The sequence below is a fragment of the Neolamprologus multifasciatus genome, chromosome 11 (assembly GCF_963576455.1).
Source record: "Neolamprologus multifasciatus chromosome 11, fNeoMul1.2, whole genome shotgun sequence".
Lineage (NCBI taxonomy): Eukaryota > Metazoa > Chordata > Actinopteri > Cichliformes > Cichlidae > Neolamprologus > Neolamprologus multifasciatus.
In genome coordinates, this window is record NC_140449.1 from 33,709,554 (window position 1) to 33,735,902 (window position 26,349).

Below are 26,349 nucleotides of genomic sequence, written 5' to 3' on the forward strand. Positions count from 1 at the left end.
TCTGTCAGCTCCTGAGAAGTGTGCAGCCCGCTGGCTGTAAGGGCCACGCTGCCACTCAGCACTGATTGGTTAACCCTTTCAGAAGGCGTTAACCTCACGAGCTTTAGCTTCTCCACTTTGTTCACATTTAATTAGGAGTTTTATTAATTGTCCTAAACTTATATACTTAAATATGATTGAGTTTCTTCTTCAAATGACTACAAATATCTTAGAATGATGGAGACCGCTTGCTAAGAAAAGGTCAAAGGTCAACATAAGATTAATTTCATTAACACAAAGGGTTAATTTAATGTCGCTAATAGAAGCACAGCAGTCATGTGCTCCTTTATTGGTGCACAATTCACTGAGTTTGTTATTAATACAGCTCAGATTATAAAAACGACTTCACATTTTGCTGTAGTATTAAATAATCAAAGCTTTAAAACTGCAGTTAACCCTTTCATTACCTTCATCGCCTCGTGCAGGTTGTTGTATTATGTTGCGAAATGGGGCATCTTGTCCTCCAGATCACCTTCTGTGAAATTAAGGACACAGGTTGGAGACACAATACGACATCAGTGCAAATTTAGGAGGATTTAATTGCCATCAGATACCAAAAATGAAGCAGAATTGGCCTTTTATCAACGTCATGGTAGGAAAACAGAAAGTGGAGGGACGTTTACTGACAGAAAAAATGTATTTCAGCCAAAAAATGAAAAAAACTAACCACTTAAAAATTGTAAATTCCTGAAAAAATGACATTTAAGAAAGCTCTAAAATCATTCAACGTGATTTTCTAAGTGCAGGTTTCACAAGTACTTAGATTAGTCGATTGTTTCCTGTTACTTTTGCTGATTACAAGCATTTAAACTGAACATTTAAAGTTATCCTAAAGCTAAAGGGTTAAAAGTGAGCGTCAGTGCTTTTAGTCCACAGTGGTGGTGCTGAAATCAGAGGGATGGTTGCCATGGGCTGTGTTTTTATTGTGGGCATATTACCGCCCCCCCCTGGTGGTCACGGGGATTTACAAGGACAGGAACGAGACTGTGCAGTGAGTGTGGGGCCTGTTTCCACTCGCTCAGCCTTCTGGTCACCACAGCGCCGCTGATGTGATTAGCTATGTTAGTTTGAGACGCCATGATTACAGGAAAATGAGAGGGCTGAGCGCGCAGTCTTTGTAGAAAACACCCACATATAGTTCTGTTAATAACAACCGGACGTCATCAGCTCTTTACAGCAGTCGGTTTAAACTTTAAACTTCCACAATCTTCCTCTGAACTGAAGACTGAAAGCACTTCCAGAGAAGCTGCTGTTACACAATAACGGGTTTGTCAGCTCAGTCGGCCGTGCCACGTTTGTTTTTGTTCCTGTACTGCGGCTGAAGAGCGTCTCTGTCCCGCCCTGAAGCTACTCCGGCCGTCTCGGTGCGCGTCCTGTTTGCCTCTGAGGAGCTATCTGCTCGGGCCATAGGAACACAGAGAGAGCAGCCTGGTGCTGAATGCAGCTGAAAGAGAGAGAAGCTGTTAACTCCTTCACTGCTGAAAACTGTAGCCAGCGAGGGACAAAAATCTGTTTACTTCCTGGTTCAGAATCAGTAACATGAGACGTCTTTGTTGGATCCAAGCGTGCCGTCTGAATCTCTCTGTCTTTTGTTTCAGGAATCATCTTCATCAGGACCAGCATCCATATTCTCATTGTTCCAGTGTGAACTTGAAGAGAGGAAATTTGATGTAAGCTTCAGCAGCACCTTTGTGTCACTGTCGACACACAACAGTCCTCTGTCACGTTGGAAACTCTGTGAAACTGCCATGAAATGCTTGTTTTCTGCGGCCGTCACAGCACAGCGAGCGGCAGCTGTAAATAAATGCTGCTTTTCTATCAAACAGCTGACATGTTAGACTTCTGCTACACACAATTTGCCTGGTGAATCACAGCCAGGGGACATTTATTATTATTATGATGATGAATGAAGGATCCACACTAGGCTTCTATGACATAAATTATATTTCACTGCATTCTTTTGCAGTTTAGCATCACTTAAATGTGTTTATACAGCATTATATTTAATTAGTGTACTACAAATTGTTGACTGGTCACCCAGCATAATAACACCAACTAGGGCTGTTCGATATAACGATATAAAAATGTCTATCGTTTCATTTTATGCTGTCGTTTGTTTCGTGGTGTCGCAAAATAAACTGTTTACGGCATATTATATATATATTTTTTCATGTTTTGATGGTCACTGTAGTGGCTATATTAATTTCTTAAAGTTCTCTCTTTCTCTTATATTTAATATAACCACACGACTGACGGACAAGCGCCTGTTTTTAAGCGTTGTCGTTAGCAACAACGACGGTAAAACCACCCACCATTGTTTATTTTCCACATAAACCTTTCACAATAAAGCTCAAGATCCTGTTGAGACTTTTCAAAATTAACTGAATCACGTGAAAGATGCAGATTATTTACAGATGAGAAGTAAAAAAGCTAAAAAAATAAACCTTAGACTCAAACGTTAGAACAGGCTTTTCCCCGCAGCACGCCGTGTAATAAATACTCACAAAGAAAATGGCGTCCGTTACAACTTATGTCTAAAAATGTATCGTTTCATGCATCGGTTAAAACAGTCGACTACACGACGCGCAGCTGGAAACACTTCACGCAAGTCGAGCTGCCCGAGATTCAAAGAATTTACAGAAAATTAAAAAAAAAATTAAAATTTTTGTGATTTATATCGTTATCGTTATCTAGATGTCTTAATATCGGGATATGAGCTTTTGGTCATATCACCAACCATGATCAGGACATTTTATGTCTTTGCCTCAGACTGAAACAATAAGCTTTTTTCTTTATTAATATATTCATTAAATTTTACATGAATGTCATACATGGGAGCCTAAATATGTTTTATTAAAAGTAAAACTACTTTAAAATCTCACTTAAAATCCATCCTAGTGGATATCAGTGAGAGCAGATATCCCTGCTCCACTCAGGTATGCAGCTTTGGTGATAACCACACACGCACCACCCACTGGCTGTTGTTCGGTTGGGGACAGTTAGACTGACTGTGAACTGAGGGAGCTACACAAGATAAACACGAACCATTTAAAACTGTGGATCATGCAAAGCTGCTCTGGTAAAGGCTAAGAATAAGAGTTGGAAATGAGCAGAATAATGAAAACATAATTCCTTATGTTTGCCTTTTTAAATTTTGTATGTTCACCTTTTAGATCCATGGCTCTCTGACTCATAGCCAGAAACTTCTGATAATAAAACAAGCACATTATGTCGATAACGTCCTCTCATGTCAGTCTCATCAAGTGACACAAAGCCCACTGCAAACCAGGGTCGCTGCCCTGAGAGGCTTGAAATCCTCTTCTTTAGCTAACTCAACAAAATAGACGGTGTTTTCTTATCTTTGTTTAAGAAAAATATTGAATGTACCAACTAAAGATCAGGGAAATCTAAAGCACAAGAGTATATTTATGTCACAGTAAATTCAAACATGTAATCTAATCTCTAACTGTCACAGATCACGTCCCACTTCCTGACTCTGACCTCAGCACCTGCACCTCAGCCATGATGGATGAGGAGATCATCGAGGAGAAGGCCAAGCTGAAGCAGGGTCTGGTCAAAGTGCTTCAGTGTGTGGCCACCATCTCTTCAGCTGCCGCTGTAGTCAACCCCATCTTCGGCGTTGCCGGTTCCCTGATCCGGGTGGTGCTGCACCACATCGACGATGAGGACATTCGTACTCTGAAGCGCGAGTTTGCGTCAGTCAACCGAGGGCTGGACCAGCTCTCCCAGCTGAACCGCAGCACGCTCGTGCAGATCAAGAAGGAAACGCTGGACGGCCAGTACAACCAGGTCGAAGAGAACCTGAAGCACCAGTTCAGAAAGTTCATGGAGATGGTGGAGGCGCGGCCGGAGCACCGCGAGCGCAAGAAAGACGACTTTGAGGAGAGTTACGCCAACGATCTGGGCGACCAGAACCTGCACACGCTGTACGACGGCGTGGTGGGGAAACGCAAGCTGTTCAGTAGACCCATCCTGGAGGTCTACTTGAAATACTCGCAAGGCGATCGGCAGACAATGGAGCGACTGTGCACGCGCCTCACCTACCTGTTCTGCATCGGGCTCATCGCCCTCATGGGGTACGCGGCCGTCATCGGAGACGACGAGGAGGGCCTGAGCGAGGAGTGGGCGGAGAAGATGGAGCACGTACAGGAGAAAATGCAGGAAGCTCTCAGCAGGTGCAAGTGAAGAACCGCGACGAGTCGTCGTCTCTGCTTCGTCAGTGCTTTTCTTCACTTTTCGGACTCGCCGGTCCACATTCCTTCTTTCGTTTTCTCTCCCAATGACAACGTCTCCCTTCACTGCTTTAAAAGCCTGGTGATCGCTGCACATGTGAGCTGTGTGTGAGGCGTGAGCATGGCCGTTTCCTGCTGCTTTCACATCCACTGGCTGATTCCTCAACTTTAAAAAAATGTTACTGCAGTGGTTTCAGCTCATGGCAAGAAAAGATCTATTAATCATCCTGTTGCACACAAATAATTATACAAAAAACATTAAAAAGTAAGTTTTTTTCATTCCAGGGCATCAAATACTCCCGTTCTCAGCTGCTCACACAAGGTGTGCCACACTTTGCCAGATAGAAGACTTTAGTTCATGTCCTTCATCGGACATTTTTGCTTGCTGATTAATTTGCACTTGGCTTAGTTTAAGCAAAGTCCCTGTGGTTATTTATCTGGGACCAGTCTAACCTGATTTAAAAAACAAAACATTTAAGAAACATAAGAAAAATCTTTCCCACCATTGAAGTTGCACATGTGTCTCTGAAATTTCTGTTCAGGATTCTTTGAGCGCCGCAATCTTAGTTTGGTATCAAATACAGCCCTACCCAGTGTGTTTAAATGTGACACTAAAGTGTCCTTCACAAGTATCCGTATGTGACGTCTGACGCCTCGTTATAGCTTTAACCAGCGCTCGTTCACGTCTGCTCTCTGGGAGAGTCTGGTGGCTTTGCGGGAAAATGAACAGAAGCATCTGAAACCTTTGGAATGAGAACTGACTGTCAGTGCATCAGCTGCATATTTACACGTAATCTATTGCAGAGCTTTCCATGCAGTCTATTCCAGCCAAATGCACTTTGTGAAAATATATTACACTACGAGAAAATCAGTGTGACGGCAGGAGAAACCAGCCTTCAGATGAAAGAGTTCAACTAGAACTAGAGACAAGCATCTCAAAGCCTCATATCTATGAATCTAATAACCGACTACTGTGATATAATCCTTTATTGAATATAATCAATCGTGTCATCTTAAGCAAATTATCAAACAAATGTGTCTGTCTTGTTCTTACGTTAAGTTTATTTTACACTAAAGTGATGCTGCTGTGCTGAGTTCTTTATTTTCTTCCCCGAGTGCAGAAAATATTTGAAGCATTGAGACACTACAGATTTTTCACGCAGCGCTACACCTGCCAATAACGAGCAGTTCACTGGAGCAAGAAGCACTGAATATGTCATAATTTACCATTTTATGAGGTCAAATGAAGCAACGGCTGCAGTTCAGTTTCCCCGACCTGTAATACACACCTGTGCTATTTGAGCTCTCGTTCTGTGCAGCTGTGCAACTCTTACTTTCTATTTAATGTGCACTACAGCTTTTTAGCGATGCAGGAAATGCACCAAGTATGTAAGGAGATATCCGAGGGTTTCTTTGGTGGGAGGTTTTTAACATCTGTTGAGCCGTCATTTTCTTTAAGGCCATCCTGAGCAACTATGTATCATTTTTAGCGTTTTGTGTCCTTTCCTGTCTGAACAACAGTGCCTGAATGTCCCGTTTTTTTTGTGTTTTTATTAAGGGGTTTGTTTTAATGCAGTCTTTATGTTTTGAACAATTTCTCTTATTTTTCTAGAAAACTGGTGATGCCAAGAGTATCAGATGGTTGGTGGGTTTACTGCATTAGAACAGTGTCAGTTGTCACAGTGTTTGTTGGAGAAGTTATCCAGTAACACCTCAGTTAAAATTATTTTTTAATATATATATATATATATATATATATATATAGCCATACTTTTCTCCTACTTTTTAAACACAGACTCTGTTACAGACTGGTTTATGGTTCTGTTGCAGTTTGCCGCCATCTTGTTACGACACTATATGCTACGTAAATATAGTTAAAATTCTGTTGATAGTTTGGGAGATCATGTGGCCCTCTTTTTGGTATGCCCTGTATGTGAACATGTTTTCTTTTTGTTCTGCAAATTTGATGCCTGATTGTATATGCACCATAAATAAACAATCAATAATACTGACTTGGCATACTGAATTATTTCACAGCATTAACAATGGATCGGTGTGTTTGTGATTAAGAAAAAGTCTGTTTTCTTATGTTAATAAGCTCCTGCCACTATGAAAGTGTGCGTGTAACTGAGTAATTTGCACATACAGGTGACCAGACTTCCCTTTATTTATGGGACGCATCATTTTTTTGTTAAAGCTCATCTGTTATCCTGCATTTTGATTTGCTCTAACAGGCTCTTTTCTGAGTTAAACTGCTGTGAAAAAAGCAGGTGACACGATCAGGTTAATCTGTCGCCCTCTACAGCCAAAGGGAGAACATTACAGGTCACCGCAGCGTCACAGGTTTTGCAGTTTACAGCAGAACATGAGGGTGGCTGTGGCTACACTGTAGCTGCCATCACCAGTGTGTGTGAATGGGTGAATGATTGTGTTTAGTGTAAAGCGCTTTACAAATACAGACCATTTACCAAACGTCATAATAAAAGACAAAGCTACAATAAGACTAGAAACCTATTTATAACTGAATTAACCTATTTTCTGATATTCGTGGATGGAACAGCAGATTTGCTGATTATATTTACTTAGAAGGTTGGCAAAGTTAGTCTTTTTGAGTCTCTGTTGGATGTAGGAGGACTTAGCTGGCCTGCACAGAGCCCTGACCTTTTTCCCAGTATAGTCATCAGTACTGGATGTGAGTTACTTTCTACAACAAGGTTCTGCAATCTGATGGAAAGCACTTCCAAAGTAGAAAAGGTTTGGAATTTATTTAAAGAATTTTTTTTCAGCAGTTTTTAGTTATTTATTTTATTTCTTTGACTCTTTTGTCGTCTAAAAATGCTGAACTAGCCAAAGAACTGGTTTAGATGTGTAATAAATGTGGCATTTAAAATGTATAAACTAAGAAAATGTGTTGTGGGAACACAAATGTAATAAATTTAATGCCATTAAAAGAATGTTTTTGGTCCCAAAAATGAGATTTTAGATATATTGTTAAAGATGTACAAAGAAAGGTCATTGCTCAGTTACATTAATGTGTGTAGAGCACAAAACTAAATAAAAAAAGATCAAAACTGAAAATAAAACGCTCTTTAGTAAAGTATCTGTGACATGAATTATTGTTTTGTTTTTTCCATTTTAGTGAATATTTTACTCTTTAATAATGTTGACATTTTTTAATGTATTTAACATTTTTTGAGTTTTTGTTATTTTGTCCAAATACATAAAATCAAAACCATCAATCATCAGCATCTCCTTACAAAACGTGTAAATTTCCCCGAAAACAAGTTATACCTCGTTTAATTTTAGCTATGAATAAGAACTTTGTTATTACGGTTCCTCTGAGCAGCAAAGAGGCGTAAACTGAAGTGCAGTTTACTCATTTGTACGCAAGAGGGCGTTAGTACTTCACTTGTGTCACCATTACACCTGTTTTCTCGGCGCTCCTTCAGGGTCCACGGAGTCATATCTGTGTATCAAAGCTGTCAGCCTAATAAAAGCTGTTTCCATTTTTAGAGGCCAAATAACTCTGCAGGAAAACCCGAAATTAATTTACAAACGAGTGAAAAAAAATCGCCTCAGGTGAGGTAAGCAGGGCGCATCGCCGAGCTTAAGTCCCTCTGGTATGGCCCTCATGCATTATTATCCAGATGAACAGGTTTGACTCACAGCTCAGTGTTGGGGGATCAAAACAGGAAAATGCGCATTACGGGCATTTGCAGTGCGGATTACTGAGACACAAAGATTTTGAGGCGCTTACCTGCGCTGCAGATTAATGAACCACCGACGCACATCCTCTGTCGTGTGATGGAGCTTTTTCTTCTCCCCTCTTCGTGACACGAGGTCCTTTCGAAGAATCTAAAGAAAATTTGTATTATTTAAAAACTGCAAGAGCTCTCCGTCACAGCGAGAATGAATCCGTACATATGATGTTTTAGCCTCGGCGCTCAGGGCGCGTCGTGTGCGCACTGAAAAGGCGGGTGTGTGAGGTTTAATTTAATCTCAGCCTCATGAGAATGATGAAAAATGACAACATATGGTCTTTAGTTTATAAGAGATGTTTCACGGATGTATATAAATTTATGGCAAATCTGAACAGAAAATGATGACATAGTGATGCGCAGTAGTTCTAAAAATACACGGTGGGTAGTTGTCAGATTCCCCTCGCTGATTATTTAAAATATCCTTTACCGTGATAACATTTTCACAGCAGTATCAAAGCTCTTAAAGGCTCTGAGCATTGGGGTTTCTAAAACTGCAGAAGGTCAAATAAATTCGTTAACGCGGTTGGGGTGGAAAGGAAAATCAGTGCATCGTATTCAGACGCTAAAGAGACAAAAGACAACAGTTTTTCCATCGTCTTACCTCAACTTCTGGATCATTTTCACAGCAGCTGAGGCATAAAATGGTGAAATATCTGCGACAAGTGTGCACGAACGCTGCCCCAGAACAAGAAGAAGAAGAAGAAGAAACGCCCACTAGAAAAACAGTTTGATTAATTTCCGTTCTGTTGAAGAAGTTAAACCTTCCAGTCATGGTGACCTGACTGAAAAGAAAATGGACCCACCGCACATTTCACCCTGCGCAGTTTTGCGCTCTCCTCCTCCTCCTCCTCTCTCTCTTTCCATCTATCTCTCCTTCTCGCGCGCTCTCTCCCCCTTTGCAGGCATTCAATGCGCATCTCCGCTCTCAGTCCGGTTTTGGACCCTTCTCAGCAGTGCATGAGAGAACCGTGGGAATTTTCTCAAACTTGAAGGGGGGGAAACGTGTCTGCAGCTGTTGGAGCTTATCAGCCGTGAAGGAGCAGTAGAAGCATTTCATTCAGGTACAGAAAAACACTGTTACTATAAGAATGTCATGAATGTTTATCTTCCTCCCTCATCAGAAGGGTTAACATGCTCCAAGGTGTGTCCGATCCTCTGAGGGCATTTGCGCGTAAAAAGATCCACGTTGCGCATTTCTTTTGAGCGCGCATGGCAGATAGAAATGGTTCAGTTCGGGCACATGAATTCCCATCCTTAGAATATTTACTTAAACCTTGTTGTTCATAGTTGGTATCTTATCTCATGTTTGTCTTTATTAATACAACAAATTACGAGGCCTTTTAAAATGTAAACAAAATGATTTGTCGCAGGTTGTCGGTGACGCAGATTCGAGTTCAGACACAAATAGCGTCTGAACTGGGATTGCACAGTAATTCATACACGTCAGACTGAAAGATGAAAGCGGGTTTTTAAACATGGTTTGGCCTTGATCTGAGTGGAAATGAGTCAGAGCCAAGGGCATCTTCTCATCCAGGCCCCCATTTTGTTCACATGACATCATCATCTATCCTTTTGGATGCGTAGTTTAAAAAATGAAATGAAATCCAAGGACATAATGGTGCCCATCAGAGCCAAACCATGCTCTGAAAATACTGAATTTTATCTTGAACTCAGATTTCTGACATCGCATCTCTCCTCCACTTCTGAAAGAAAGAGTCTTTGACATAAGATTAAATAATAATAATAATTCAGTGACATATTTTTAAAATAACAAGCATTCAGCAATGTCATTTGACTTGTTTGTCAGAAAATGTGTATTTATAGCATCAAATTGATCTTTTCTACTATTTACAAAACAAATATAGAGAGTTGGCTTTAATATATTTCGAAAAAAGGTCCTTACCAGTGTGAAGCAACACAGTATTAAACTGTCTACAGTTTAATACTGTCTACAGTTTAATGTAAGAGCATCACTGCTCTTACATTCAGTGAACACACTACAATTACTAATCAGGTAACGTTAAAGCTTTTATTTGAAAGCAACACCAGTGTCCTTCATTTTCACACACATGCAGTTCAGTTGAGCTTTGTTCCTGCAACATCTGCTGTCTTAATATTAAACGCAGATACAGACGTGGCTTTCAGAGTAAGGACCAGGGACCCCCAGGGGTCTGCAACAAATTGCTAACAAATCTGGAAATTGATTTTCTATAAATAATATGGCAACAAAACAAACTTAATGTGTCAAATAGTGTGTTCTGACCAACACAAAGCTTCACTTTGCATTGGACCATTTTGCGCTCTATAATTATTCTCATCTAACAGCCGGTGGGGGAACCATCGCCTTTAAAAGTACAGCCAACAGCTGGAACAGTAACATTTCCAGAAGTTAGAAATGTTCTGTACTCTTCTGCAAGCTACCGCCCTTTTCTGCTCTCTTTATAAAGGGGAAGTTGGATCATATTTCCATTTTTAATTCTTGGTAAATCCAGGTTATGAAACCATAACAGTCTGAAGAGAATTATTTGCTGAAGCTGGATTTTTTTCATCTAAGCAAGCCGTTCAACAACTTTTGGTCTGAACAGTTAAATTGATTTTTATTTATATAGTGCCATATCACAACATATGTAAACATGTAGACAAGATCAGACTGTTTAACTCCTCTCTGGAGGGGAGAGGGAGGGGAAACAGGGGGACAAAGGAGGGGGGAACAACTAAGCTGTAGTGCCTCTTCTCTTCACTGTGCAATTACCTTTTGTGCAATACTTCTGTTAATAGTCAACGGTGCAATAGACCTCAATACTTGAAATGTGCAATTCACTTGTATTTTTATTTTTATTCCTATTTATTATATTTATCCCCTTCATATATTTTATTTATATATGTCTCTGTATTTATATATGTGTGTGTGTATATATATATATTATTCTGTAACTTCTGTCGGTGCTGTGCTTTTGGAAACCGAATTTCCCAGAGGAACCCACCGAGGGATTAATAAAGTTTTATCTTATCTTATCTTATCTTATGTGAACAGAGTGCAAAATGTAGAATCCCACGCGTGCTTGGACTTTTCCATCCTTTCTCCCTTGGCCCTTTCTCTCTTCCAACAGACTCTTTGCACAACAAAAGGAACTTTTCATTCACAGTGTGGGAATTTTTCAGAAAACTAACAAAAAAACTGGAAAAGTATTTTCATGGTGCAGAGATTTATATTCAGACCATCAGATCTAATCTTTGACTACTGCACTACTAGTTAAATGACCACTTTCTCCTCATCCTAATGAAGACCATAGATGGAAAGATATATTATCATTATTTGTATGATTATGATAACAGCATAAAGAATCGCCGCTTAATTTCTACGTTTCTATGTTTGACACATTTTGCTTCTCTGTATCCCAGAACATGACTAATCCACTGGAGAAGGTTGTGGCCCAGAAGAAGGAGGCCATTGAGGCAGTGATGGATATGTTTCAGAGGGGGGCCGAGGTGCTGGCCAGTGCTGTGGGCGAGCTCTTTCCTCTTTGCGAGGCTGCTGCTCCTGTCCTGCGTCTGGCCTTAGATAATGTTCAGAGCAAAGAGGTCTTCTATGTGAAAGAACAGTTCCTGACAGTAAAGAACAAACTTGACGTGCTCTCGAGTCAGCTGGAAGACATCGACTGTGAGCTCAAGAAGGGAAGACTGGACTCCCAGTACTTCTCTGTTGAGGAGAACATTCGGAACCAGTTTAGGAAGTATATGGATATACTGGAAGCAAAAGAGCAGTTTAGGGAGGTGAAGAAGAGACTTTTTTTGGAGCACTTTGCCAAAACTGGAGGAGAGAAGAACCTGCTTGTGCTCTGTGATGCTCTCATGGGGACTAACTGCTTTGGAGAGCCCGTTTTAGATGTGGTAGAAAGGTAAATTGTTGCATTTTGTCACATTTATGCTTCTGGATTTACAAATCACCACTGCATATTTTGTATGATGAAACTGCTCTTCTGTGTTGTAGGTATGTGGCACGAAACCGCCGCCTTCTGGAAGATTTCTGTGTTCGGATGAAGGAGCTTCTCTGCTTGGGTCTGATTGCTCTTCTGGGTCACTGTGCCTTAACACAGGGCCAAGAAGAAGAGCAGGAAAAAATCCAAGAGTGGAGCAGGAAAATTGAAGAAGTTGAATCCAGGATGAAGTCAGCCATCGAGTCTTGCATTGCTGCTTTCCCAGAACAAGCAAAATTAGACACCGAACGCCTCCTGAAGGAAAACCACGAAGAGAATCTTCAGGATTCGACTCAGCAGCTTTTGGAGTTCTTGGTGAAAAAGTACGACTGGGTCAGCTGGTCAGTGCGGCTGATCAACCATTCAAGCAGCACCTATCGAAACTGGCGAGCAGGAGAGCATTTTCACCACGTGGCAGGGCAGAACTGGTTCGAAGTGCTCCAGGTGAACAACATCAACCTGGTGGTGTCCTTCAGCACCAAACCGCAGCCCGTGCCCCACGACTGCATCAGGCAGGTGATGGAGGGTCAGGGGAAGAAGGGAAACGCCCCAGCTGTGGTGGAGGTGTTGGAGAAGCAGCTGAGCGGGTTTGTTGTTCACGCAGTCAGTCGTCACAAGGAGTCGGCGGCTGCGTGGAGCTTTCCGGAAGACTGTCATTACTGGGAGAGGCACAAGAATGTGGCTGTGTGTGTGCACTCGGAGTAGAGCTGATAATCCAGGCTTTAAGATTTTAAGGCAGAAAGATTTATCCGAATGAAGACACTTAACATTTTTGTTGCTGAAGGAAAAATTGATGATACACTGCATTGATCATCAGATAATTTATATTAACACCAATCACACAAACTAGGGATGCACCGATACCGATACTGGTATCGGGTATCGGGGCCGATACTGTAAAATGTGTGTGTACTCATACTCGTAAAAGTTAACCGATACCATGAACCGATACTAACTTATTTCATTAATCAGAGGGTGGCTTGTCATTTCTGTTGTAGATTGGCCACTAGGGGGACATCCCGCGCTAAACAGGCACAGGGTTAGACGAGTGAGACTGGCGGCTCCAGATAAAAAAGAGAAACTGGAGGCTGCTGTAGCTAGGCTAAGCAAAATGTCAGCAGTGTGGAACAGCCAACTTTAACTCAGGTTTTGGAAAAGCGATGAAAAATGTCAAGAGAAAATCCACGGGCATACTCGAGCCGCGATATGAAATTGGACACTCTGCAATAATTTAAAAGTTTATTTTATTCTCAAACCTAATTTGTATTTATTTTATTCCAAACAGAAGTGTTTATTTATTATTCTGAAAGCTCGAGACAGTGCCAATAGTTCAGTGATATTTTGTTAAATTACTAATAATTTTAACAATTAATTTAACAGAAGTGCTTATTTTTCACTTGAAATTTTTTTGTGGTCATTTTTATTACGATTTTATTTTTTATCGGCAGAGAATAAAATAAAACCTGTCTTCCAATTCATTGTATTTGTGTGTGTGTGTGGTAGAAGTATCGGTTTTTGTACTCAGTATCGGCAAGTACTCAGATCCAAGTATCGGTATCGTATCGGTTTGAAAAAATTGGTATCGTTGCATCCCTAACACAAACGAAGCATTTTCAGGTATTAAGCCCAGACCTAATGCATTAGTCGTGTGGGGAGATTTACTCATATTCTTGCTGATTATTTCCAGTCGATCTACACATTAAAGAATACGTTTACAAGTTGAAAATATTACAAAGCACTTTTGTTGGCAAATAATTACGTTGCTTCTATGCAAACGGAGATGCACCAGCATCTCTGACTGAAACTACATTTAATACAACAATTCTTTTAATTTCAGCTGTAGGGTTTGTTTGCAGTGACAGAATCAAACTGTCACTGTTGCACTTATTTTTAACATTCATGTTGTGAATGGAAGGTTTAATAAATGTGAAAGATTTCAGAATGCAGCTTATGTTTTAAAATCTTCCTTTTTTAGTCTAGAGGTGTTTTTTTCTGAATGAGTTACGCCATAGTTTTACAGTAAAGCCCATTTGAGAACAGAATTGATTTGACACTCCTACATTAGAGCTACACATGACTGGATCAGTGCTCTGCGTACGCCATCACCCAAACCGACACGTTAGAATCAATATTGGAAAACATCCGATCAATGCAGCTCGTTCAGAAAATGTTTCACGTTTTAATGTTTTGTTAAAATAATATAACCACAAATGCACTTCTTGCAGAGCTGCACGAGCTCTTAGATACTCTCGGATATTTTCTACATAAACGTAGTTATAGCTCTTTAAAATCACTTGCATATTACAAACTGTATTGCTACATGTCTAACAGTTTACTTCAAAAGCATTTGACCTCAGCTGCATGCAGTAATAACACCGTCTCCCTTGAGAAACGGCTTCTCTACCTACTTACAGCTTTCAGGAGATGGTTTTGCTGAGGCTGCATCTGCAGCTCTCGGCTCCCTTTTTGTCCGTGCTCAGCAGGCTGGCCTACATAACCCTGACAGGGAGCGGGGAGGTTACTTTTTCAGGCGTGAAAAACAAGAGGCTTGAAGGTTGGAAACACGACAATGTGCCTTGTGTTCTAAACACAGTGAAAGCCCTCGATGTCGAACCAGACGCACACTGCCGACCAGTGCTCTGCCTAAACATAACAACACGAGTTAACTGCTTCACATCATTTATGTTTTATGTATCACTTCACCTATTTCAATGCAATTTACTTCATCTGTTCCTGACATTAAATATTCAGTTGTTTTGTCTGAAATTTAAAAATCAACCAAAGATTTTCCCAGGAAATTTTTATGAACTCAGTTTGTTTTTTTTAAATCCACGGCATTTAGATAAAAACTATTGCTTGCTTAAACCGCATCTGCTTTGTTACTCATACCAAACCATCTTAACCCTCTCCAGGCAGGCGTTGCCGATTTGTAACAGTTAAAAACTAACAACCTGATTACCCCACATACATATTTTATGAGTTTTTTTTTACTCAGAAGAACCACTGCAGGACTTGGTTGTGCATTAGCAACAAAAAGTTTCATTTGAGCCTGAGAGGGTTAACAAAATTAGTGGATAATGAATGCTAGCGTGTCTTTTTATGCTTTATGATAATTAATGAGTAAAAAGAAAAAGCAAATGGATGTGTAAACACGTGTAATCTAATATCTGTCTCCCTTTTCTTGTATAAATGTGATTTATGTAGCACTGTTAGTGCCTGTGCCCATTAAACCGAAGCAGTGCACCCTCAGCAACACAGACTCTGGCTAATTGAATTGATATTTACACATAAGTCAGCATTTCCTGACTGCAGCTCTGCTTTGATAGTCCATGAATAACCTTTGGCTGAGCTAATATCCTGCAGACGAGCAGCAAAGTGCTTGACTTAGCAGGATGGTATCAGTCATAATGCTCCGAGTAGGTGCAGCGCGGGTGGAGATGCCCTTCATGTCATATCTCAGTGGATCTGCAGGGTCTTTAGCTGCTCGGCTTGTGTGTCGTAAATCAAGCCTGTCAGAATCCATCAAGCGCTGTTCCTAAGACCCAGTGCAGTGCAGCAGGAAGTAGACTGTGTTCAAAGGGAAACAACTGATAATTCAGCTGATCAAACTGATGTATATAAAAAAAGCTAATTAAAGAATTACGTATAGAAAAGCCTAATTAAATCGATTTCAGAGACTGTTAGGGTGCCGACTGTGGGGGAGGAAACATCAGACAAGATCAGAACTAGAATAAAATCAAAAATGAGTCAAGTTCAAAAAAATAAAATGAAAATAAAAAAAAATGCAGAAGTAAAAGTAAAGTAGAGACAGACGAGGACTCCAATGTGACCTGTGTAAGAGGATTCAATTCTGTGATGAGTGTTTTTCCCAACATCAGGGCTTCATGAAGTCAACATGAAGAAACTTATTCATTTATTAAGTTGAATTATATAGAAATTGATAATAAATTGATCATAGTGTGCAATGTGTGTTGCACTTCAGATTTACTATTTTTTGCTATTCTAATAACAATAGCCACATTCCTTATTTTGTTCATATGTCTAAGACCGATCGATGAGGTCTAGGCTGGATGCTGTGATCATTTTCCACTGGTGGAAATCCTGATTGGATGCAAGAGTAAAAGAGCGTGAGCAGTCTTCTCCAAAGCTTTGAACATTTCTCAAATTAATTAGTAAACCAGCACTTTATTTGTCCTAAAACAAAAAAGTAATCTGACACATAATCATTACATTTCTAATTGGCATTTTAGGAAAGAAGATTAAGAGGTTTTAATGAGCAGTTTATTAAAGTTGAACAGTTTCCCTCAGTTTCCCCCTGTTTGAACCCTAAATGCTACCCCAAAGAAAACCGTCTCGAGACTGTAGCTTCATAGTCAAAGGAGCTTGCAAAGAAAAGCGTCTGGACTTCTTTAAGTTGCTTGAAGACGTTTCACCTTCATCCGAGAAGCTTCTTCAGTTCTTGGGTCAAATGGTGGAGAGTCCCAGATTTAAACCCAGTGGGAGTTTCCCCCCCAAAGAGGGACAAAATGATCACCTGAGCCAAGGTGTGAAACTGGGTGTGGGTCCCAATCAGCCAGGGTTTCAGGTGAGCTCATTGTGAAACCTGGCCCCACCTTATCATGTGATTTCCTGAGGTCAGATGGCCCAGGATGTGAGTGGACGTTAAGGCGTCTGGGGAGGGAACTCAAAACTGGATTATAGATGGCAGAGAGTTGGTGTCGTAAACCACCGCCTCTGTTCAAAGATGGTCGCTCACAGTGGACATAGATGCTTCTTTCACTCCTCTTTCAAACCATCTGTCCTCTCTGTCCAAAATGTGAACATTGGCATCCTCGAAAGAGTGACCTTTATCCTTAAGATGCAGATGGACAGCTGATGGAGAACTGAGCCATATTGTTGAAAGGGCCACAATTGTTGTTTCTCATTTTGTTTTTGTACTCAGGAAAAATGCTGCTGCGTTCACACACCAAATAAAGAGTTTTGCACATCTTTACTCAATTGTGCCAAATAGCAAAGAGAAATTAAAAATGCATGCAATTAAAGAGTTCAGGTCTTAGGGGGTTAAGCTAAGATGTTAAGCTTGGCAGTGGTATCAACTTAACTTTTAAACTTTAAGTAAAACAAACAAACAGAAAAAACAGGTTTTAGATTGGGATTGTTTCTTGTTGGGCACATCTTGTACCTGTCACTGTTTAAGATCTGCAGTCGTCATTTAATATGGATGAGAACACCCTATAAATAGCCTTAAACCACAAACGTCTTCACTCTAAATCAAAATGCTGGAGAACAAAAACAAAACAAAGGAAAACGTATGACAGACTTCCCCGTGATGCTAAACACTCCACCTGCTACTTCGCTGGCACAAAGCCTTTTTGTCATTACAAATCCCAGACAGGTGACTAACAGTTTTACCACCTTTGATCTGGCGCTGAAAAAACAGAAAACGTGGAGCAGACGGGCGGATGGGTGTGCCAGACAACAGTGCAGCCCTCAAACACTCACAGAACCAGTCTCTGTGTGCAGACCACTGAAACGACAACACACAATAAAACAAACAACAAGCTTGCTAACATTACACCTGCGTCTGCTGACGGATAACAGACCGGTTTGTCTGTTGTTATTGTGCTCAATTTAAATTTAAAACAGTCATTTTATATTCCCTTTTTTGTTGTTTTCCTCTGTGGTGGCTGGATTTGGATGTTAAAATTAACATGACCACCAGCAGTATTTAACATTTCCTTGGTTTTCTCCCCTGCGGAGAAATGGAAAGCAGATGCAGCCGGCACTGTAAGGCAGTGGATTCATTAGTGGTTGTGTGGGCTTTGCCGAGGTAACAACTATTGATCCGAGAGGCTCTTCTCCTGCATAAAAGGCTCTTGCTGCGGTAAACAGTCAATCCTGGCTGTCATTATGTGGAAGCATCTGTTTACTGACCAGCTGGCATCTTGCAGCAGTCAGACTTGTAGTGTTTTGCGGTTGAAAGGAGGTTAACGCAAGATTTTAAGAATGAAAGAGTGAAATATGGAAATATGGTGGTACTAGCGGTGGTTTGCAGACAGAGGGCGCTATCAACAAACAGATCTGAAGGTAACTGTTCCAAAAACAGTCTGTTGCTGCCACGATTTCAAATAAATTGCTTTTTCACCCATTTGTCATCGTCCATGTACAGTTCAAAGCGTTTTCTGTTTCAGTATCTGGTGAACATTTCATTTCTCTCACCATTTTAAACTGACTTTTACCATTTGAGATTAAAGTCGTCATGGACCCAAAGCCCAGCCTTAACGCCATGCTTTGGAAGCATGTACTAAATTATGCAAGTCAGTTACAATGATTGCCCAGACTTTAGACCCCCGCCCCCCACCTTTTTTTTTTCTAAGAAAAACAACCAAACTACATGTTCAGTTATCACAGATGATGACTTATAGCAGGGCTCACAGGGTTAAGAGGAAATATTTGCAGACATTTCCCTTTTCTCTGCTGCTCCTACAGGCTGTGACTCATTAAGGGACTTTTAACAGCGGAAATATGACTTTATAAAACAAAAAACCTTCATGGCGAAATTCCGGAAATAATAATTAACTTGAAAATCAGTTTACAAACCTCCCTAAACAAAAACTCCTCTAACACAGTCCTTTCCATCAGGCTGACTTTCCTCATCTCCAAGAGGAGATACCAGCCAATATCAATATTTCATAAACAAATGAAAGACTGGATGGAGGCTAACATCAGGCTGTCCCTGGAGGAGACAGTCAATCGATGGATGGTAGGATAGCGCTGTGAGGCGGTGTCTGCCAATCCTGTCCACGCAGGATAATGGTATTACCCATCAGTCCGAGTGGCCCATCGACCAGCCTGCTGCTCTCTGAGTGGACTAATTCAATAAAAAGCATTAAAACATTTGTTCAGTGGCACACCGACTGCAGGTCCGAACCCAGAGCCAAGAACTGAGTTTTTTTAATGGTGCTGAAGTCAATGTGAAGGATCTGAATTCTGACCAGTAGGGGGCAGTGACTCTGGATGCAGTAAAAGTCTGGGTCTATAAAAGTCTGAGAAAACGATCCTACTTCTCTTTTCATTTTTGACTTCAGGACACATTTTTCTTATTTGTTTACGGTCTCTGTGCTTTAGTTTAAAGTGTTCTTACTACCGTACGATATAACTTAGACAATTATGGGCAGTGGTTGAGTGAAACTCATGAAAAAGCATGGGTACCTTCTGACTGTGACCAAGGTTGCATCGCTTGCTGTCTTCTGTCAGTTATCCAGTTTGAAGTCTTCCACAAACTAATAGGACTCAAAACACGGGAAGTTAAATGAACACAGCGGCTTTATTGCTGGAAAAACCTCCATAAAATAAACCCAGAAAAAACAAACCAAAACCCTGAACATGGGAATTAAGAACTGAAACAATGGGAAACTAGAACTTAAACTAGACCACAAGAAAACAAACTTAGAACTGAGAACTAGGCATTTAGACAGGAACACAGGACAAGGAACTATCAAAATAAAACAGGAAACCGGCATGGAGACACGGACTTGACAAGGAGCGACGACCGACCGGAGAGACACGGGAGATGAATGAACACAGAAACAAGAAACGAGGAACGCAGGAAAGGCCCAGAGAGGGAGACCGAGACTAAACACAGGCTGAGATAAACACTAAGAGAGGGAGAACGAAGATCACTGAGACTAAAGAAAAGCAAACCATGAACAACAACAATCAAAGAATATAATTCCAAAGTCGGAAACAAAAATACCATGAAAGCTAGTCAGTTTTTTATAAAGAGTAAAGAGGGTCTGTCAGAAAAAGACAGATGTGAGGAGTCAGTCAATAAATGCATAACTCCTAATTTTTGCTCTATTAACCTCTGTGTAGTGATACCAAATATCATAAGCAACATGGGCTATTCTATGATTGTGGATCTCAAGGTATAGGATTCAACATAGAGGCCACATAAAGGTGGCATTTGACACATGCACAAAGGTACAGCTAACCATGTAGGAATGCCATGCCACGTCTGTTACTTCAGGCAATATGCAGCTGCTAGCCACAGTTAGCCACATATTAGAAATGCACAGCCGTGCAGCTAGGTCTACACACTCAAATGTAGTATGGGTCATTTAGCTAAAGTTTATTTTCTCTCAAGCAGGAGGTAAACAAACCCAAAGACTAATGCTGTTGACCAAGTTCTACCTTTAGAAATGTAGCTAGCTGCTCACAGGTATTAAGGTGAGATCTTCTTATAAACATATGAGTGTGCTGCAAACTCCAAAAACAAACATTTCAAATTAAAAGTACATAAATGTAATATGATATGCAAACAAAAGCAAACAAACAAACAAAAACAACACAGTATTAAAATTTTCAGAATTAAAAAAATATTCAGAATTTACCAAAATTACAAGCTTGTATTTTATTATTTATAATTAGATATTAAATAAGCTTCATCTGGAAAGAGGAATAAATAAGTGGTGCAACTTTCAAATATGTAAAGCTCATTAACAGAAGGCTTACACTTGTTGTATTCATAATATAGTTTATTTATAATATATCTTAAATAATTACCTTTTTCGCTTGAATTATGTTTCTGTAACATGTTAGAAGATTTTTAGGATTAGTATTTTAGTTGATGTTTGTTTGATAGTCGACACAGATTCACAAATTTTTCAGTTTATGAAAAAAATGTACGGGATGGTAACGTCTCATGCCTGGAAAGTCTCGTACCAACACTCGTGCCAAGCAGGGTCAGTTTCAAAGTTTTCAGTTCAGTTTTATTTGAGTGCAAACTGTTGCCACAACAACAGTCGGTTGTATATTATACTCTGTATATTAACTTAAAGACCCTGCAGTAATACAGCGAAAACCCCAACAATCAAACAATCCCCTTTGAGGAAGCAGGCGTTGGTATTACAATTATTTTTGTTTGTTACACAAGAATTCTTAGTGTTTTCCAACAATAAGTGTTTAAAAATCTCTGCATACAATTCCTGACTATACATTACTTCACTGTAGAGTTGTTGCAGCTTTTATGTGCATGTTTTAACATATTGTTGCAGGTTTTATAGATCTGCAAAGGACTTTAAGAGTCTGAATGCATCTGGGGAATCCATCTGTCAGAAAACCTTTTAAATGGAAATCTACTGGGTGGTGAACACGTGTCTTGGCCATCTGCAATGCCTCAACATTTCCCTCCCGTCTTCCAACACTCTCTTTTCTCCTCTGATACCAGTCTCCCTCTGCAAGGCCCCATGTTGTCTCACTCAAACCCCCAGCATGTTGCAGTCTGAACCCCCCCCCCTCGCGCACTCATACAGAACCTCAGATTCCTTTGCAGCAGGTCAGTGACCCTTTAAGTAATGAAGAATCTCAGAAAGTGAATCTGTTCTTTTGCTTTTACTCTGTGTTTCTGTTGCTGACTTAACTATGTTTGCTTAATTGTGATCTACAGCTCTTTAGCCACATGTCCCCTGATTGTTAAATAGATAAGCTAACCCAACAAAAGCTGGAGAAGTTTTCAATCTTATGAGAAACAAAGAAAAAAGGACACTTGTACAGAATGTACTGACTGTCAGTGTGGAGATTATATCATTTTATATCATGTTTATTCTCTTATATCTTTTTTATTAAGCTTTGAGTAGTGGCATTTGATTAAAACATTTATTCAATATATTACACATGTAGTTTCAATCATGTTATTACACATATTGCAAAAATGTGTTCATAGAAGAGTTGGCCTTCTGTCTGGTAAGAGGTTACAAGCTTTATCTGGTGAGGTGAGACAGTTCGCCTGCATACACAGACAGTACATAGATTCATTTCTAGGGTAGAGTTAAGACACATTTTGCTTGTAACTACATTTTGTGCATGCATAAGTAACAGTTTTTGTAGAATGTGTTGCTGATGTTCCAGAGATAAGCGAGAATAAGACGATCAACAGGAAGCACCTGGCGTGGAGACGGAGAAAATGTCTTGTTGAGTGTGTGTCAAAGGTTGTCAGCAGAGGAGCTGCATGTTGTGTATCTGCTTTGACACATGAGGCGGCATTATACCCTGACATATAAAGACATTTTAAGTATGCTTATTTGGGGGGATTTATGCTGAGGATTGTGATGGTGTATTTCCTCCACACATGTGTTTAATAAAATCATTGTTTTGACGCACTTGGACCAGCAGTCGTTTGTCTCACACCTCAATCACGAATCGGGACATCAGTCATTTGAAACATTTCTTGGATTAGTCGCTGGTTTTAATGTGCTGACAGAAAGCAGTGATGCTTTTATAGTTCTAAAGAAACTTTGATGTTGACTAAAAAAAGCACATCCTCTTTCTTTTGCCAAATCTGTAACAGCAGTAGGTGAGTGTGGCTGTGCAGCATGGTCATAAGAGAGGGGGGCGGTGAAGTTGTGTATCATGATCCCGAGGGAGTGGGAGGTAAATGAGTAAAAGCGTGAGAAAGGGGAAATGAAAAAGAGGAAAACCAGGAAATGCCACGTCACAGGGAGCTATTGCCTTCAGTGGGATAATCCCTCTAATCCTCATGAGAAGACCAACAAATGCAGGGAATCAGATGCAGGCGCAACCTTAATGGTTTAAGGGCCTCAGGGAAATACCAGCATGAAGACCTCCAGTTTAGAATAACTGAAAAATCTGAATTCTTGATAACTGATAACTCTACCCCAAAATAACTGTTTAACTTTCATATGTATTTGTGTAAGATTTAAGTTAATATAATGTTTGTCTCCTGATTTTTTAGATCTGGTAAAAAAAAGAAATTTCTTCCCTCATAAATATATTAATTTGTTTTAATAAATCTGTGAGTTTTATTCTCATAAATCTTATTTTTGCCACAATCATGCTAAAATATTTTTTTTAGGGCAGTGCAGCAGTTAGCATTGTTCCGTCACGTGAAGATGGTCATGGGCTCAAATCCAATCTGGTGGGTCTTTCTGTGTTCTTGCTGCGTCGGAGTACTCTGGATTCCTGCCACAGTCCAAAGACTGCAGGCAGTAGGTTCATAAGTAATTTATTAGTGACTTGCTCATAGTTGCGTGTCATCGGCCGGTTGTGTTGCAAGCAGGAAGTGGACTCTGCAAACAAACGTGAACTCAAATCACAACTTTTCTGGCAGCTTTAACAAAACATAAGGCAGAGCAGAGCTGCAGCACACTAACTGGAAAAACTGACATTGACAGACAGAAGGGAACATGAGGAGAGATCACAACAAGGGACTGAAGTAAAACTAAGGCCTTAAATACACACGAGGTAACCAGCAAACTGGAACACACCTGGGAACAGGTAAACTGAATCTGACTAATGAGACAGAAAAAACAAAACTGAATGCTCACGAGAGACGGGAACTAAGAGAATAAAACAGGAAGTAACACACACGTTATTAAAATCAAACATTTTAAATTTAGGATTTTTTCTCATACATTGTGTGTTATCTGATACTTTTTTCTGATAAAATGGAAAGTTTGTTTTCCTCTCAGAAATTTGATTTTCTTTCTGATATATTTATGAAAAAAACGGGAGAAGACTTAGCAGACGTTCTTTTGCACCGATCCACTTTGTTAAAGCAGATTTTGAAGGAACAGTCTATTTTAGTTAGTGTGGGAGGGGATTCTGTAGCAATCACACTGTGGTTTCTTTAAGCAACAGTATAATTTAGGAGCCAGGCAGAGCATGGTGATGTGTAACCTCAACATTCAGGGAGGGTCTGGAAGAGTACAAATTGTCCCCCAGGCTTATTTATGCATCTGCAGAGAGATCAGTGACTTACCGTGGTCATTTCCTATCCTGTTTGTTAGTTTCATTTTTAAGACCCCGAAACTTTGCATGGAAAAATACATATGATGTCTAATTGTCGTTTCCTTTCACAGCTCCCAACTGCAAAACCTTTCAGAAGTCAGTGAAACCCAACAGGAGGCTGTAATGACCAAAGTAACTGTAAACCAACTACAGAACAAGTTTTTTGAGGTTTTCAGAGAATTAGTAGTAAAACTAAACGATTGAGTGAAATGCCACAAGAAGTAATTGGATTTCCAATTTACATGGAGCTTGAAGGTGGTTTGGCTCAGTTTGTAGAAGGGCAATTATTGACTTGAGGTGAATTTGCTTGCAATCAATACGCTGCCTACTTTCAGCCTGTGATTCCCCATCTATTTCCTTAAATCCAACTCGAGTTTGTATCGATCTGCTTGAGCAACAGATGGATTTTTATCAAGGAGGACAGCCAGATGGCCACCAGAGTCCCTGTTGTGCATACAGATTGTTGGTATGTGACTCAGACTGGGCAAAGTTCACTTCTGTTATATGGTGATCCTGTAAAAACTGTACACACCAGCTCAATAAAAAGAAGGCTGGGGATAGATAAGGGTTTGACTCCAACGTTTTGGTCCACTGAATGTGGTTATTGTTAATTATTAAACCTCAGATTAATCTGAGACACTAAAATGTCTCAAAGCAACAACTTTGTCCACATGGTTCAGGTTAAGCATATTATTACTATTGAAAATGAGCAAAGGGGAACTGGTAGCTGCTGGGTCGCTTTCATTTTCCATGAACATGAAGTGAGGAAGTACTTGTTCCTCTGTCCTTGCTCTCTCTTGACTTATTTAGACCAAAGAGATGCTTCAGTCTGTCTCTTTATGCCCGCTTCTCTGTGACCTGGAAGCATCTGGACCAGTGAGGGGAAACCCAACATTACTCAGAATGCAGACGTGAGCTCCAAAACCCACACTGGACACATTCCTGTGCAAATACAGTGTGTGCTGACATTCTGGGCTGACTTCATCACAAAACCTCCCTGAAGGACATTTAGATAAAGAAATAGAGAAATTTCAGGCATCTCTGAAATTCCAGGCTCAAGATGGTGTTTATATGTAAGTGTGTTTTAACCCAAACAAGCTGCATGCAAGGCACAAGTTGGCTGCTCAGTGCACTGCTTTGGCGAGGGGTGAAATATTTTAGCAAATTTGATGTTTTGTACAGAAAGCCATCACCCCGGAGGATGAAGCTGCTGATCTCTCAGGCACCGCCATCACGTGCCATTAAAGTGATGATCCCTTTAAATTGTTGAATTAAATTATACAAATGTCTTTGTATCACGGGTCAAATTCTCTGTTCATAAAAAACCCAAAATAACAAAAACTCTCATTTAATTCTCCAGAATATTCTTTTTGCAATGAAGTCTCCAATAGTCTTTTCATAGAAGAACTTATTCTCTCCATCTCCGCTCATTTTCAATGATCCAACCGCATTAAAACCCCTGAAATGTAGACACCATGGCCAGTGTTGGGGAGTAACGGAATACATGTACCGCCGTTACGTATTTAAAATACAAAATATGAGTAACTGTATTCCGTTACAGTTACCGTTTAAAAAGGTGGTATTTAGAATACAGTTACTTTGTTGAAATAAATGGATTACACGGCGGTACTTTCCTGTTTCATATTGTGGCGGGTCAGGACTGTTTGGGTTTTGTTTGACAGCTACGTTCTGTTGTTCCAGGCGGCAGCGTTACGGTTGCCATGGTTACAGGGTGACGCTCTCGCTCTGCGTGTTTCCTGGGTGAGAGAGGCCTTTTGTTGTTGTCGTGCTAAGCTAATAGGCAGAATTCTACAGGTATAGCTCTAAAGAATGTAGCATCATGGGCAGTGTAGTCCGTGCTGCAGGGAGAATGGACTGCCATACCCGTTATGTGTCTGTGAGCGAGGGAGGGAGAAAAAGGAAAAGTACGAGCTGTCATCGAGCAAAAACGGGAGCTGGAAGCATGTAAATATAATAATAACCACTGCAGCCAAGAAGAGAGCCTGACGAGCCCAGCTGTAAGTAAGCTATTAAGACTCGACTGTACACCGTGTTCGTGTTTTCCTCCAAAAACAATAAGTTCTGTTGGAGCAGCCTTTCAACGCCTCTCTCTGTCTCTGCTAGCAAAGTTGACCCAGACAACAAAGTAAAGCTAGTTTTCAGCTACGAGCCGACACAGAACCCACCGTATTAGCCAGAGGTCCCTTTACTACGGTTCGGAGCCGCGGACCTTCAGTAACAGTAATAAATCACAGCAATAGTACATTCATGTAGTTGTAAACAGCATGATAATATATTAAGTAATCCAAAGTATTCAGAATACGTTACTCTCATTGAGTAGCGTAACGGAATACGTTACAGAATACATTTTGGGGCATGTATTCTGTAATGGAATACATTTTAAAAGTAACCTTCCCAACACTGACCATGGCACACATAGCATGTCCAACATACCTGCTGTGAAATATTGTAACTGTCCCTGAGACAGTTAAAATAAAGTTGTTTATTTCA

The 26,349-nt window shown here is 40.3% G+C and overlaps 2 protein-coding genes and 1 long non-coding RNA gene across 3 annotated transcripts in view; 2 read left to right on the top strand and 1 right to left on the bottom strand.

Annotated features, from left to right (window-relative positions):
- LOC146509078 (uncharacterized) overlaps positions 1 to 8,786 on the bottom strand; it is a 32,024-nt gene extending 23,238 nt beyond the window's left edge. The window contains exons 1-3 of the long non-coding RNA XR_014876843.1: positions 8,655 to 8,786; positions 8,050 to 8,147; positions 447 to 514 (exon numbers count right to left, since the gene is read on the bottom strand). This is a non-coding gene — a long non-coding RNA (uncharacterized LOC146509078). The remainder of the gene's footprint in view (positions 1 to 446; positions 515 to 8,049; positions 8,148 to 8,654) is intronic.
- rpz (rapunzel) lies at positions 3,562 to 6,300 on the top strand. The gene has a single exon (XM_085177242.1). It carries the CDS (start codon positions 3,562 to 3,564, stop codon positions 4,243 to 4,245), a length of 684 nt encoding a protein of 227 aa, XP_085033368.1. The 3' UTR covers positions 4,246 to 6,300.
- A 206-nt stretch (positions 8,787 to 8,992) lies between the features above and the next one.
- LOC146509081 (protein rapunzel-like) lies at positions 8,993 to 19,191 on the top strand. Its single transcript, XM_085177236.1, has 3 exons — positions 8,993 to 9,114; positions 11,456 to 11,952; positions 12,045 to 19,191. Exons 2-3 carry the CDS (start codon positions 11,459 to 11,461, stop codon positions 12,733 to 12,735), a joined length of 1,185 nt encoding a protein of 394 aa, XP_085033362.1. The 5' UTR covers positions 8,993 to 9,114; positions 11,456 to 11,458; the 3' UTR covers positions 12,736 to 19,191.
- The last annotated feature ends 7,158 nt before the right edge of the window (positions 19,192 to 26,349 follow it).

Excerpts from the sequence above, each read along its gene's own strand:
- rpz (XM_085177242.1), top strand. The coding sequence starts at position 3,562 with ATGATGGATGAGGAGATCATCGAGGAGAAGGCCAAGCTGAAGCAGGGT.
- LOC146509081 (XM_085177236.1), top strand. The coding sequence starts at position 11,459 with ATGACTAATCCACTGGAGAAGGTTGTGGCCCAGAAGAAGGAGGCCATT. Across the intron at positions 11,953-12,044 it reads GTTTTAGATGTGGTAGAAAG|GTATGTGGCACGAAACCGCC; the intron begins GTAAATTGTTGC and ends TCTGTGTTGTAG.